This window comes from Gorilla gorilla, chromosome X (assembly GCF_029281585.2).
Source record: "Gorilla gorilla gorilla isolate KB3781 chromosome X, NHGRI_mGorGor1-v2.1_pri, whole genome shotgun sequence".
NCBI lineage: Eukaryota > Metazoa > Chordata > Mammalia > Primates > Hominidae > Gorilla > Gorilla gorilla.
The window spans coordinates 39,909,989-39,925,113 of NC_073247.2; the positions used below are offsets into that span (position 1 = coordinate 39,909,989).

At 35.9% G+C, this 15,125-nt stretch overlaps 1 protein-coding gene across 1 annotated transcript in view; it reads left to right on the plus strand.

Moving 5' to 3' along the window:
* IL1RAPL1 (interleukin 1 receptor accessory protein like 1) overlaps positions 1-15,125 on the plus strand; it is a 1,375,176-nt gene that overhangs the window by 803,714 nt on the left and 556,337 nt on the right. The window contains exons 4-5 of the mRNA XM_019019800.3: positions 8,450-8,636; positions 11,341-11,494. Coding sequence (XP_018875345.1) covers positions 8,450-8,636; positions 11,341-11,494 — 341 coding nt within the window. The remainder of the gene's footprint in view (positions 1-8,449; positions 8,637-11,340; positions 11,495-15,125) is intronic.

Consider the following 15,125-nt stretch of genomic DNA (forward strand, 5'->3'; position numbering starts at 1 on the left):
CAACATGGTGAAACCCTGCCTCTACTAAATATACAAAAACCAGCCAGGCATGGTGGCAGGTGCCTGTAGTCCCAGCTACTTGGGAGGCTGAGGCATGATAATTCCTTGAACGTAGGAGGTGAAGGTTGCAGTGAGCCAAAATCATGCCGCTGCACTCCAGGCTGGGTGAAAGAGCAAGACTGTCTGAAAAAAAAAAAAAGAAAAAGAAATATGCGTTATTTCAAAACCCCGGAAAATGAAAGATGGCAAAAAGGTAGTATGGTTGAGTTTAGGTGGGAGTTGTTTAGAAAGGTTAAGCCAAAAAAAAAAAGCAATCAGAACTTTGTAGCTATTAGCTAATAGTTCATTCATTTATTCATGTAATATATTGAGAGTACCTCCTAAATGCCTGGTACTGTACTAGGCACTTAAGGAGATCATTAGGCCTTTGAAGTCTTTAGCCTCAACAGGTCATCAGTGAACAAATTCCTGTAATGAATTACCATCCATGTGTCAACAGAAACTGAAATGTTCAGAAAAGGAGAAAGAGTTTAAGAGATTAAAAAAATATATATTCCTGGTCCCTCAAAAAGTTAAACCATATGACCCAGCAATTCAAATTCTAGATATATACCAAAAAGAATTAAAAGCAGGGACTTAAATATTTGTTCATGCATGTTCATAGCAGCATTATTCACAATAGCTAAAATGTGAAAACAAACCCAAATGTCCAATAAGCTTATGATTGGATATATGGAATGTGATATATCATACAATGGGCTAATGTTCAGCCAAAAGAAAGGAATGAAGTACTGATGCATACTACAGCGTGGATGAACCTTGAAAACATTATGCTAAGTAAAAGAAGCCAGATACAAAAGGCTGCATTTATATGATGACATTTATATGAAATATCCAGAATAAGCAGATCCATAGAGACAGAAAGCAGATAGGTGGTTTCCAGTTATTGTAGGGAGAGAGGAAAGAAGAATAATTGCTAATGGGTACTAGCTTTTCTAGTCTTAGAACTAGATAGAGGTTAGCATTCCAAAACATTATCAATGTATTAAATGCCACTTAATTATAAACTTTAAAATAGTTAATGGTTCATTTTATGTTGTGTGAATTTTACCTCAGTTAAAAAAATGTGCGTCTAAGAATTCAAACAGCATACAGCTTACTTCTTTATTTTACATATTATGAGAAGCATACATATTAATAGTGGATGTAGCAAAATGAGGATAAATACTGTAATTAAAAATTGTGATTGTTGGCCAGGCACGGTGGCTCACGTCTGTAATCCCAGCACTTTGGGAGGCCGAGGCAGGCGGATCACGAGGTCAGGAGATCAAGACCAGCCTGGCTAACACGGTGAAACCCCGTCTCTACTAAAAATACAAAAAATTAGCCGGGCGTGGTGGCGGGCGCCTATAGTCTCAGCTACTTGGGAGGCTGAGGCAGGAGAATCTCCTGAACCTGGGAGGTGGAGGTAGCAGTGAGCCGAGATTGCGCCACTGCACTCCAGCCTGGGCAATAGAGCGAGACTCCATCTCAAAAAAAAAAAAAAAAAAAAAAAGGTTAAAACGGATAAAGATCGAAGAAATCAGCCATAGGCCCTGAAGAAATTATATGTAATGTATGTAATCTTGAACCCATGTCCTGGGCCTCAGTTTCCCTCAGTGACATGGTTTTTACTTCTTCTCCATCTTATCTTTTCCCTTACTCTTGGAATCTACAGAGGTGAAGTTTGAAAGTGTTCATGTCCAAGAATAACTCAGACAGAGAAATACTGGACTAGAATTTTATATGCCTAGGCCTTCTCAATTCTAGTACTCCAGGAATAATAGGTTAGAAAAATAAAAATAGGAAAATTATATTGATCACTTTCTACTAAAAAAGAGAAGACAATTATCTTGAATTTACAGTTAGCAAAAGACTGTAGGTGGAGTTCAATTCACCAGTTCAACAAAATGTTTTAAAAAGAATTTCAAGTGAGAAGGCAGTAAACTGGCATTTTTAGGTTTTAAGCATCTGCTCAATGGTCTCATTCTAATCTTTTCACCAAGGGCTGATTGCAACCAGGGTTAAATCAATAGGCCCTCCAGAGCTCTTCTGAAAAGAAAAACGAATCCAAACAAATCTCTCATTTAGTATTAGTAGCTACAAACATACTGTGTTTAAGAAAGATAAGATATAAGAGAGGGCCACATGCATAGCTTCAGGCATTACCATAAAGACTGACAGAACAATAAAAAAGGAAGAAAATGGAAGGCTTTAAGATTAGAAATAAACTTTCAAAGCATATTTAAGGTTGAACAAACTCTAAGATGCTCTTTCCACAATCTAACCTTGACACTTTTTGATTCCTAACACTTTATGTTTACAACTAATGATTAGACACGATGGTCAAATTTCTGGTTGAGAAGCTGCCTTCCAGACAGTTCACTTCTGCTTGAGTCTGTAGTAGCTGAACCTTCAGATCTGCTGCCACTCTGTGCTGCTTTTCAGTGCCAAAGGCTTATGACACTTGAAAAATATTATGTGCCTTCATTCTTACAAAAAAAGAAAGATCATGACTTGAAAAATGACCAGTGAATGTTAGAGTAGACCATATAAGACACAGAGGCATAGAACAGCTTAATCCTTTTAAAAAGTTAATCAAATCCCTGGCTTTCTTACACACTACTTCATGAAGTAGGAAAAGATTGCCAAACATTATGAAAATGGTATTTCCCTTAGGGACTTGAGGATTAGCAGAATATACAGGTCATGTGTTTCGTGATCCTATTCGAGGATACATTTTACAATCATGTCACTGGTAATTCTGCTAGAGTAAGAGAGAGATACCAAACACTACACATTATCGTACATAGGGCATGTGATTACAGAATAATTAAAACTGTGCTACATTAAGGTATCACATAAATGGTTTTTAATATCCTTTGTCAGTGAATCAGTGATATACAAAATTTCCCTTTCCACACATATTTTCCTTTTTTACCTTCTGCCTGCACTACCCAAATTTCTGCACTTTGATCTATAGTTATGCAATGTAGTCATCCTTTTAAAAATGAATTTTAAAATCTCTGATAGCGGCCAGGCACAGTGGCTCATGCCTGTAATCCCAGCACTTTGGGAGGCTGAGGCAGGTAGATCAACTGAGATCAGGAGTTTGAGACCAGCCTGACCAACATGGTGAAACCCTGTCTCTACAAAAAATACAAAAATTAGCCTGGCGTGGTAGCATGTGCCTGTAATCTCAGCTATTCCGGAGGCTGAGGCTGGAGAACCGCTTGAACCCGGGAGGTGGAGGTTTCAGTGAGCTGAGATTGCACCATTGCACTCCAGCCTGGGCAACAAGAGCGAAATTCCATCTCAAAAAAAAAAAAAAATCTCTGATAGCTCCCATGCATATCAACTCTGAATTGTCTTCTATTTCAAAGTACAACAGTACTGAGAAACCTGTGGAGGAGTTCAGGGTGCTGCTGTACTGACTTCTGGAAACTGTGTGGAAGTAATTATTTTGAATTTATTTTTGTGTCATATATTGATTACTTGTGTTCAAAAATATTTGGGAATTCCCAATATTTTCACTGAATCAGATTTTTTTTTCCTTCTTTGTAAGGCGGGACTCAAAGCCAGTGCTTCAGAAGTAAATGCTTTTATATAGTAGAAAAATATGAAGAAAACATAGTCTTTCAGGTCGTTTGCTCCCTTATATCACTTATCAGATTTTGGGGACTTTAAGGACCTAAATTTTCAAAAAAAATCAAGTTAGATCATGGATTTTTTTGAAAACTTGGGTCATTAAAGTCCTGAAGAAAATTTGAAAATTTAAGTCCTTAATGTCCAGAAGACGTTTATTTTAGACTGTAAAATAAAGTAAAACCAAGGGTTAAGGGTAGGTAACTTTCTTTTGTTTTAAACAACGGTATGTCTATATCTATATCTATTATCATCTATAGGTATATAGCGTCTATGTGTGCTAACCCAGCACCAATTGCCTCCCCTAGCTTATAGAAGAGACCAGTGAATTAGAAGTTAGGAGATGTGAGTTCTAACCCCATTTCTACCACTAATTAGATAATAGAATTCGAAAAACTCATTGACTTCTTTCAGCATTGGGTCCCTTTGCTGTAACGTGAAGACATTGAAAGAAGTAACTTTATGTTAGTTGTTTCTCCAATATGTTGTGTGTGTACCTGGTGTGGACCTCACGGTCACCCTTGCCAGAGACAACTAGATTTTTTTTTTAAGTCTATACTAATATTCTTTCTTCACTAGAAAGGATAGTGGGGTGTTTACTCTCAGTTGTAAATAACTCTGTTTTCTCTGCCTGCATGCATGTCCTGTCTCTCTAGCCATTTTATAAATACTGAAACCAGTAATCATGATTTAAGTTTTTGTGTAGACTGCAGCCCATCTGTTATAAACAATAAAAGCTGAGTAAATATGTGCTAATGGTTTTACCGTAAGTCCTGTAGGAGCATTCTCTTTACCCCATTTACCCCATTCCACGTTATTTCCCTGACAGCAGAGAACCATAGCAGTTATGTCGCGAGTTTGATGATGGTGGAATGTACTCTTTGCTTTGAGAGTGTGTAAATTCCCCTCAGGGGTGTCATATGTTTATTAATGTGTCACAAGTTGCTTGCTTCCTGTTAGCTCTTCTCAGTAAATAGGACTATAGCATTCGTGGGATACTACCTTATTTTTAGCTTTTTAAATCACCTCCTGATGAACAGAAACAGTAAACAAGTATTAAACATCGAAAGTAATTTGAAAATAGTGCCATCCTGGAGAGTCTGGAGTTCCAGACATTACCAGACACTCATCTCACAGAGCTGAAGGAGAAGTTAGGAAAATAAGAATACCTAAGTGATGCTCCTCTGGAGCCACTTTCTGAAGATTAGGGGACATTTGTATTTAAAGAAGAGAAAGAGGTGATGGCTGTGGTGGGGAGTCCATATTTAATTCAACTTTAGTCATTCTTATTCAACCCACTCATATATTTCAAATGAAAAGTATAAGGACTTATCTGGATTTTTAAGCTTCACACTAATTAGACACCAAAGAACTGAAGGCCTCATCATGGTAGTATTTTCTAATTTGTTAAACAAACACTGTGTGACTGTACTGCAAAATGGAAGTATAAAGAAACTGGGAATGAAGGAGGCGGTGCCGATAATAAGATCTAACGCTTACTGAGTGTTCACTGGAAGACAGGCAATGTTCTAAACTCTTTATGAGTTTTATTGTATTCGTTTCCCACAGCAGCCTATGGAGTCTTTGGTATTACTTTCACCTTATCCTAATAAGGAAATGGAAGCCAAACGAGCCAAGTAACTCTCCCTAGTTTTCTGTTTTTTGAGATGGAGTCTCGCTCTGTCGCCCAGGCTGGAGTGCAGTCTCGCGATCTCGGCTCACTGCAAGCTCCGCCTCCCGGATTCACGCCATTCTCCTGCCTCAGCCTCTCGAGTAGCTGGGACTACAGGCGCCCGCCACCACGCCCGGCTAATTTTTTGTATTTTTAGTGGAGACGGGGTTTCCCCATGTTAGCCAGGATGATCTCGATCTCCTGACCCCATGATCCACCCACCGCGGCCTCCCAAAGTGCTGGGATTACAGGCGTGAGCCACGGCGCCCCGCCAACTTTCCCTAGTTCTCAAAAATAATGAGCGATTGAGCTTGAATGAGTGATTGAGATTGAACCCATGAGGTTGGGCTTTGGAGTCTCGCTCTTCACTTGACCCTGCCTCTCTCTCTCTCTCTCTCTCTCTCTCTCTCTCTCTCTCTCTCTCTCTCTCTCTCTATATATATATATATATATATATATATATATGAATGGCTCGTATTCCATACAAAGAGATACAGTACAACAGACAAACAAAAGTAATCAATAGTTTGAGGAGAAATGAAACCTAAGACTCTTGTGTCTAAACGATTTATGTGGAAGTTTCAAAATTATGATGCACAGATTTACTTTCCTTAAAAGGCCTTTCTGTTTTTTGGTTTTTTTTTTTAATTCTGTGTTCTACATATCTGTATCATTCCAAAACCTAAGTATTTTCTTAAAGCATATTTGAATGTGCCCTAAAATAGTTAATAGGTTAATGTAGATAATTTTTTTCTGAAAAAATAATCTTATAATGAGCCTAGAAAGAGCATGCTCCAGTCAGCACTGGAGTAAAATTAATAAATAATGCATGAGCAGTATTGCTGGCAAACCCAAAGAGGGATATCTTTTTCACTTGGGTGTGAAGCTCAAGCTAAAATTTAACACACTCTTTTCTCTCAAAGCTGTTTCTTTTTCAGTGTTTTTTATGCTGAAAGATTGACTCTACCTTTCATATACCCAACTGAGAAAAATTCTTGATCATCTCGGATGCCTCTCTCTTTCCTTTGCTTCCTCACTGTTACATTGATTCGGTGTCTTAAGTATATTTTGAACATGATCCCTCTTTTCTGTCCCAATGTGTGTTGCTTTCATTGGGGCTGCCATTTGTTTCTGAATGAATGCAGTTGCTTTCTAATTTGTCTCATTGCATTTATTCTTCCTTACAGTCAAACCCATTTTTCTCATTATAATCAGAAAAACCTTTCTAAGATCCAAATTTCATCATTCCTTAACATAAAGTTTAAACTCTTTGAAGTGGCTTATGTGACTTTCAGTCTTGCTTCTGTGCATTTGTCCAGTCTCAAGTCCTTTATACTCCAGTCACTCCACATTATTTGCAATTAAACACAGTAAGCTGTTTTATGCCTTCCAGGCTTTGTGCAAACCGTTACCTCAGATAACCCTTCTTAAAATTGCCAAATTCTTATTCAGTCTCTAAGATAGTTCAAGTATCATCATTTATGGAGCCTTCTTGTTTCTTTCTTTGATACCACTGTGGTAGTTCATATCTCTTTGTAGTAATTATCATATTGAATTTCAGCTGTTTATTTGCCTATCTCTTTCCCTGGATTGTGAGGGCCTTGAGGACAGGGAATATGCCTTATTCTAGCAAAATTCCTGAACACACACACTCAGGACTTTTTTCAAGCTTCTGATTAACTTTGTTTAATGGCTAATTATTTCACCTATTAAGTATCTTTCATCTAATTGTAGGCTAGGTATTATAGGAAGCTAGAGATGTCTACATTCAATAAAGAACCATCTAATTTTGTGGAAATATTCTTTGTTACCAGATATAAAGCCTAATAACCTACCTATTTTCTGGACATTCTCACTGTGTCATATTAGCATTAAACAAAAGCAAGAATCTAAATAAGGGAGCTGCTTAAATGTCAAAGCATTAGCTGAATAAGGAGGAGGACTTAAGAGATGTTGTGCATGTGTACAGATGCAAAGAGGAACCAGCAGTATCACGGAGCACCTATGACAGGCCAAGCAGATTTCTATCCAGTATCCTTTTTAATGCTCAGACAAGTGCTGGCTCTCCCGTGAGTCCCACCTGAGACTCAAAGGAGTTAAATAAATTGCCCAGTTTTGTAGAGATGGTAAGCAGTGAGACTCAAATACAGGAATTTGATGGCCATGTACATGAATAAGCAGTTGGGCACTTATTTACCAAATGGGAAGTTCTAAAGCAAACTTTGAATTCAATATTTTATTCCTCTCTTTCTTCTCATTGGCCAGCACCATGCCTGACACATTATCAGTGTTCATTGAATGTCCTGAGACTTAAAAAGCAAGTAGAAGTAGTGCAGTTTACCCAAAAAACTTCATTTGGTCTCAACCCTTCCAAAAGATCTCTGCACCAGATTTATAGCCTCACTTATTCCAAGTTATAAACTTGATTTATGTACCAGGAAGAAAAAAAGAGATGTTTATTTAATGACCCGATTCTGTAGAATCTGTCTATCAGGATGGGGTTGTTCTTATGTAACACAGTAGAATGCTTAGCTCTGACAACCTGGACTCTAGGTTCCAACCCAAGTAGATATGGGTCGATAAAGATAGTAACTTTGCAATACTTTTATCCAAGAATGTGTTCTGCCCAGACTCAGTAACTACTCGTCTTAGCAAGACAACCAATACTGTAAGAGTATGCAGCATTATTCCTGAACCTCACTGTGATTAATAGGCCAGTTACACTTTTCTACTTCTGTTGAATTTGCCAATTTTAGCATAAGCCCAGGCTTGACTTTATTCTGGACCTAAATCTTCCTTTATTTTTTTTTCTAGGTACAAAATATCTATTAAACATTTTAAAACTTAACCTGAATGTAAAACAAAACTTTTTCTCTGGCAAATAAAAACAAATAAATATACATTTAGCTTCACAAGAGCAAGTATTGTTTAGTTGGGTAGCAAGAGAGAACCCTGTGGAATAAGTCAAGATACCATAAAATTAGTTAAACAATGAAGTTTTTGCTTCTCTTTTAAGTGAATTAAATACACTGCCTTGGCAGCACTTGCTTTTTGTTCACACCAGGTCACTGTATTTATTCTGCTTTGTTACAGAAACTCCACTTACTGTATGAAAGTATCCATCTCGCTGACAGTGGGTGAAAATGACACTGGACTCTGCTATAATTCCAAGATGAAGTATTTTGAAAAAGCTGAACTTAGCAAAAGCAAGGAAATTTCATGCCGTGACATAGAGGATTTTCTACTGCCAACCAGAGAACCTGAAATCCTTTGGTACAAGGTATGGACTGTGGGTGGTTCTATTTCCTATTAACAAATTAATTGTGCCTTATATTCTGGGGCAAATTGGATAGAAAACTTAGATGGGTGTGATATAGTTTAGCTTTGCCTTCCTAGAATAATATAGCAAGTTGTACTGGTCATTATATGTTTTTTAACCAATGGCTTTAGTAAATTCTAGTCAATGTTTGTATTGGTAATCCACTGTAATAAGCTGTTGTGTTTATGTTTATATTTTATTTCCATGGACAATTCTTTCAAGTCTATTATGGTCTGGGTTGATAATTTCAGGAACTAAATTACCTTGAACCTTCTTTTCAGGGTTCTTCACATTAGCATTTCAAAGTGTCCCCAAACAAAAGGAAAAAGGATTGATTTTTTTCCAGGATAAAATCGTATACTAGTTTTTCATGGAATGTTCTGTTTAATGGACATAATTTTGTCCATATTCTAATCTTTTTCATGTATAAACATAAACATTTTAAAGAAATAACATCTGAGGAAATTTTATGACACCAGAAATATAATATTAAAGTAACTTTCTTCCAAAACCAGATGAAACTTTAAACTTAAACAGAATAATCCAACCTCTGACTTTCCTATCACCATCATTGATGTTTACTGATATTCCAGATTTGAACATAATTTTAAGCTTGTTTATACAATAAAAGAAATTTTTGTTATTGAATGTACTCAAAAAATAAAGTATAGATGCTGTGAACATTCCTCCAGAATATTTTATCCATAGTTTAAAGAATCCTTATGTAACATTTGCTTTGTCTAACTCACTGGAAGTAGGACTTTAGAAACTGGGCCTCTTTGTAACTAAATCCACAAATGTCAGTATACAGAATGTGAGCCCTCATGACAGACTGAAGATGAATTCAAAAACTGTTAGAAATAAAACAAGAAACAAACCTTTAACAATTTTAAAAAAGATTTTTCCAAAACAGCAATGCTCTTTCCTAAGTAAGACTTACTTTTGATTCTTGATAATGTGAAATTGTGGGTTCAGAACATCAAGGGAACTGTTGGAAGATTTTTATACTTGTCCCTTGCTTGATTTTCAATCCTAGACCATGTTAAATGGAACTCAAATATTAGTCCTGCTGGTTTCTGTTACTGTGGGAATGAATTTTCTTTTTCTCTTTTTTTAATTGTTGGAGTATTTCTTATCCTTAACCACCCTCACATCTCAAACCACCCTGTGGTTTGCCTGACTTCCACAGGCAGATTCTGAGGCAAGCCCTGATGACTGCTTCAAGGGGGAGTGGTATTAGGGGAGTTTGACCCAAAGTCTCCAAATAAACCCTTTTTTTCTTAGTACTCATGTGTGACATCAGCTTCTAAATATGCAGTGTCTTTGTTGTTCACTAATAAGTTTAAGAGTTGTGTTTCTTTTCTCACCTTTTGCAAAGAGCATCTTAAAATTTGCTGAAAGATGAGAGACTACACACACACAGTGTAAAAAGTGGCTGGTCCTTTAGTCGTATTTCCAACATTGCCACAATAATTTTGACCTTAAGCTATGCAGACTAGTGAAGTGGTGGGTGGGGATGCAGTATATGTGGTATTTAAAAGTCATAACATTTCAGATTATTTTTCCATAGTCAAAGATTAGCCCCTGTAGTCTAAATAGCAGAGATTTAAGGGCTACTTCTATAGTGGAATACTATAAAATAATTAATCTGGCTAAATGTAGATGTCACACATTCAGTGGAAAATTTATGCAATTACCACAAGTCATGCAACTAATATGGCATATACGGTGTATATTTTGGTCAGAAATAACAGGAAAATTGCCCCCAATTACACAAAGGCATTGAGCCACATAAAATAATGTTCTGCAAAAATTTGATTTGGCAATACAATTTTTTAGAAATAATATTACCCCTGAAGAATGTCAAATGTTTTAAAGCTATTTTATCCTCGTTCCATTGATTTCAAATCTGGCTAGAGGAAATTGACTTCTGTTTTGGCAAAAACAGAAATCTCCTGAGCCAACATCATTATTATTCAAAGCTTAATTCAGAGACCATAATTTGCTAAGTCTATTAACAATGAAAACAGATATTTATGGAACTCTAAAGACCTTGCATATAAATGTTGATTGTTTCTTTCATGGATTATAGCATGCATACACTATGAAGAGATTTAATTTTTACTAAATGCAAAACTAAAATGTTTCAAATATTGAAATGGAATTCAGGTGCAATCATTGAACGGTGCAATCTTTTGTACGGCAAATTTTCTGCTTTCCAGTAAAATAATATGGTTTGTATTTTATGTTATCAATTTCAATATGGTTGATTTCACAATCATGAAATGTGAAATATTTGTTTCCAAAATGATGTCACGGATAGTCTTAGCATACATCTCTATTCTTATATCTAATAAATCAATACATATCTGGTTTAGATATACTAATCTTAGAAGTTAATTGACTTTTCCAAAAAAATAATCTTCAGATTGAAGTATTCATTGGTTCAAAAATGTATAATGACCAGTGCAACTTGCCATATTATTCTAGGAAGCAAATTGATTTCCCAGAGATTTTGAGAAGAAATGAAATTATTTAGCATTAGTTTCAAACTTTTTAGTCCCTTTAAAATGCAATTTTAGAAGCTTTTGTTTTAGTTATTTAAAACTGTGCTATATTTTTCCATTACTATATGTACTACCAAAATTGTATGTTCTTCATATAGGAATGCAGGACAAAAACATGGAGGCCGAGTATTGTATTCAAAAGAGATACTCTGCTTATAAGAGAAGTCAGAGAAGATGACATTGGAAATTATACCTGTGAATTAAAATATGGAGGCTTTGTTGTGAGAAGAACTACTGAATTAACTGTTACAGGTAATCACAGTCTTCAATATTTCACTTGCAAGTGATGAAACTACTATTTTAAGTTAGTTTTTATGCTACACATTGATATTTTTAATCTCTAAAGAATTACATAATCAAATGCTAAGTGGATTCCTATAGGTGAAATTTATTCCTCCTTGCTTTTGAATCATCTTCCACTGAAGTCCATTCAAAAGGCTAGAGACAATATGTTTAGGGAGTTATAGAAATGTTAAGTTTTGGGCCGGGCACCGTGGCTCATGCCTGTAATCCCAGCACTTTGGGAGGCCAAGGTGGGCGAATCACGAGGTCAGGGGTTCAAGACCAGCCTGGCCAACATGGTGAAACCCTGTGTCTACTAAAAATACAAAAATTAGCCAGGCGTGGTGGTGGGCGCCTGTAATCCCAGCTACTCGGGAGGCTGAGGCAGGAGAATCACTCGAACCCGGGAGGCAGAGGTTGCAGTGAGCTGAGATCGTGCCATTGCACTCCAGCCTGGGGGACAAGAGCAAGACGAAGTCTCAGAAAAAAAAAAAAAAAGAAATGTTAGCATTTGAAAGTACTTGAAATAAAAATGAGTTTATGATTTCCAAAAATTATGCTTATATTTTATAATGGTATCATTTTTGGAAACATTTCCTAGAGTGGCTAAATAGAATATATGAAATCTACCTCTGTCTTCCTGTCTTGCTCCAAATTAGAAAAGTCACTTTTCTCTTTTATTTATTTATCACTCTATCAATCTGACATACATGTCCTCATGAACTTGAAAATAGCATAACTTCAGGTGCAGTCATTGAATAATTATGTGAGATGTGATGCATAGAGTCATTTTCATAGCTGGTTGCTAAGGTGGAAGGACATGAGGACAAGATTCAGAACACTACCTGTAATCATGAATCTACAACTCACTAGTCACATCGGTTGGTGGAGTTGCCACAGCCTTCAGCATATTAGTTTCTTCATGTATAAAATGGTGTTGATAAAATTTGCTGTTCTTATTTCATAGGATTTGCAAGGATCAGATGAAGTAAGGTAATATGTATGACATAAATTTGCAAAATGCAGAATTATATCCAAATGTGCATAATTTTTGTCCATAAAAATTGCATTCATACATTTTTTTCTTTATAGTGCATTTCTTACAAGGTGGTTTCATGAGAAAAGTGGGGATAATAAGAACAACATTCAGAAATTAAAAATATTATTCTCATATTCTTATTGAGAGATTCTTCTTGGTGACTTTTGTGTATGATCATACTTGTAAAACTTATATAGAAAAGCATAAAAAGGACATTAGCTGTTTTAAATTAAACAGAGTTTTATTTGTTCACTGGTCCACTTAAAATTAGTTTTCCCTGTATATGAAAAGTGTTTTGTGGTAGTCACCTACATCTTATAATAATTTATTTCTTTTAAGGTATCTGGCTATACTTGAGTTTCTATACAATCAATTTTGAAATTTGTTTTTCATCTGTTACTTAATTTTTTCCTTTAATCTCTACTGAAGTGGTTTTTCAACCGGCAGTATTGAGGCAAAGGAATTTAAAAATATAAAGTAAAGCAATCTATCCTGAATAGAAAATAGGATGCACTTCTAGTCTTTATTCTTCAGAGTGGAGAACTCATCTTTAGTAAGCACCTCTTCCCCCTTTCTAGAAATGCTAGGATTCTAAACGAGTACCTAGTATGAGACAATTGGAGCACAGTATCATGGATACTGAACACTGGGCTCTGAATGGCAAAACAGCTTGTATAAGACTATTTTATAGAACCAAAAATAGAACTCTTTATATCCTAAATGCTTTCCAGGGCAACCGTACTTTCCTAAACTTCATTTGTCCCAAAATATCTTCTTTTCTTTATATAAAAACAAAGAGTAATTGAGTCTTGATATTCAAGAGGAAGATAGTTAATGTTTCAATGAAAGTTTTCATTCCACTTATTATCATAAATACTTCTATCATATGTAGCCTTACCTGAGACAATGATTTGGGCAAATAAATTATGAAACAGTTTGACTGGATGTGAAATTTTGGGTTAATGTAGAGCTGCATGCCCTAGAATTAAGAACAGTATATACTAAAATGCATTTTAGGTATTAACAACAAGTCTATTGGGAAGATATATTTATGTATAACATTGTTTTAAATGGTGTGACACTATAGCACATTTACTGTGGGGCCAAATTAAAGAGCAATTCTTAAAACCCAAATTATATTCCTCAGTTAAAGCAACAAACATGGGCAGTATCTGAATGATAAGGAATCACTGTTTTTTATCTTGGTTTTCTGCACATCATTATCATATTTTACTTAATGAAAATATTATGGAAAACATAATATTATTTGGTTTTAGTGGAATTTGAAGTTTGTTATAATGTCACTTTAAAAAAAAAAAAAAGAGGAATCCTATATGTAAAAAGGAAATTTCTGGCCGAAGGAAGTGGCTAAATGTGCAGGCAGCATCGTGAGCTTTTATGGGTGATCGATCCTTCCCTTATTGAAAATGTATATCCTTAGCTAAGTCAAGTACTGGTTCAACAAAACAGATCACAGTGAAAGGAATTATAAACCTGTCCAGCACTTTTGGTATTTTAAACATCTTTTTTTTTTTCTTTGGGAAACAGTTTCACTCTTGTTGCCCAGGCTAGAGTGCAGTGGTGCAATCTTGGCTCACTGCAACCTCTGCCTCCCACGTTCAAGAGATTCTCCTGCCTCAGCCTCCTGAGTAGCTGGGATTATAGGCCCGTGCCACCATGCCCAGCTAATTTTTGTATTTTTAGTAGAGACCGGGTTTAACCATGTTGGCCAGGCTGGTGTCAAACTCCTGAAACATTCTCAAGTTTTTTCTTTTAAATTAAAGATGTTACAGCACCATCTCTAGCCTCTATCTTTTATTAGCCTTACCCACATTGAAGTTCTTACTCCAAATGTCCTCCCTCTGAACTCTTATTCATGGTTTTCTCCCTCTGGAAGGTTTTTTTTCTTCTCCTTTGTCACATCCCTGATTCTCACCCTTTCTTCAAGGCACAGCTAAAATGTTATCCCCTTGTTGAGGCACGTACTCCATGCATCCACAGCACTTTTAGCATCTCTATTGCAGCACTTACCTCATTGCATCAAACTATTTAATGACACTCCTGTATTTTCATAAGAATGTGAGCAACTTAGAGTCAAGGGCAATGTCTTTTATTTTTTAAATAAGCATTTGATTTTAGAACAGTTTTAGATTTACAGAAAAAATATAGTAGAAATCCCATATAGCCTGCATTCAGTTCCCCCTGTTATTCACATCTAATATTAATATGGTATATTCGTTAGAGTTAAGGAACTGATTTTGGCACATTATTATTAAATAAAGTCCGTAGTTTATTTAGATTTCTACGCTTTTTATCTGATGTCCTTGTTTCTGTTCCAGGATCCCATCTAGAATAGCACATAACATTTAGTTGTTATGTCTCCTTAAGATACTCTTGGTTGTGACTGTTTTACATTTTTTTTTATTTTTGATGACCTTTACAATTTTGAGGAGTATTTTGTCGAATGTCCTATATTTGGGATTTTTCTGAGATTTTTTTCATGATTAGACGAGGGTTATAGGTCCTTGGAAGAAAAAACACAGAGGTAAAATCACAACATGT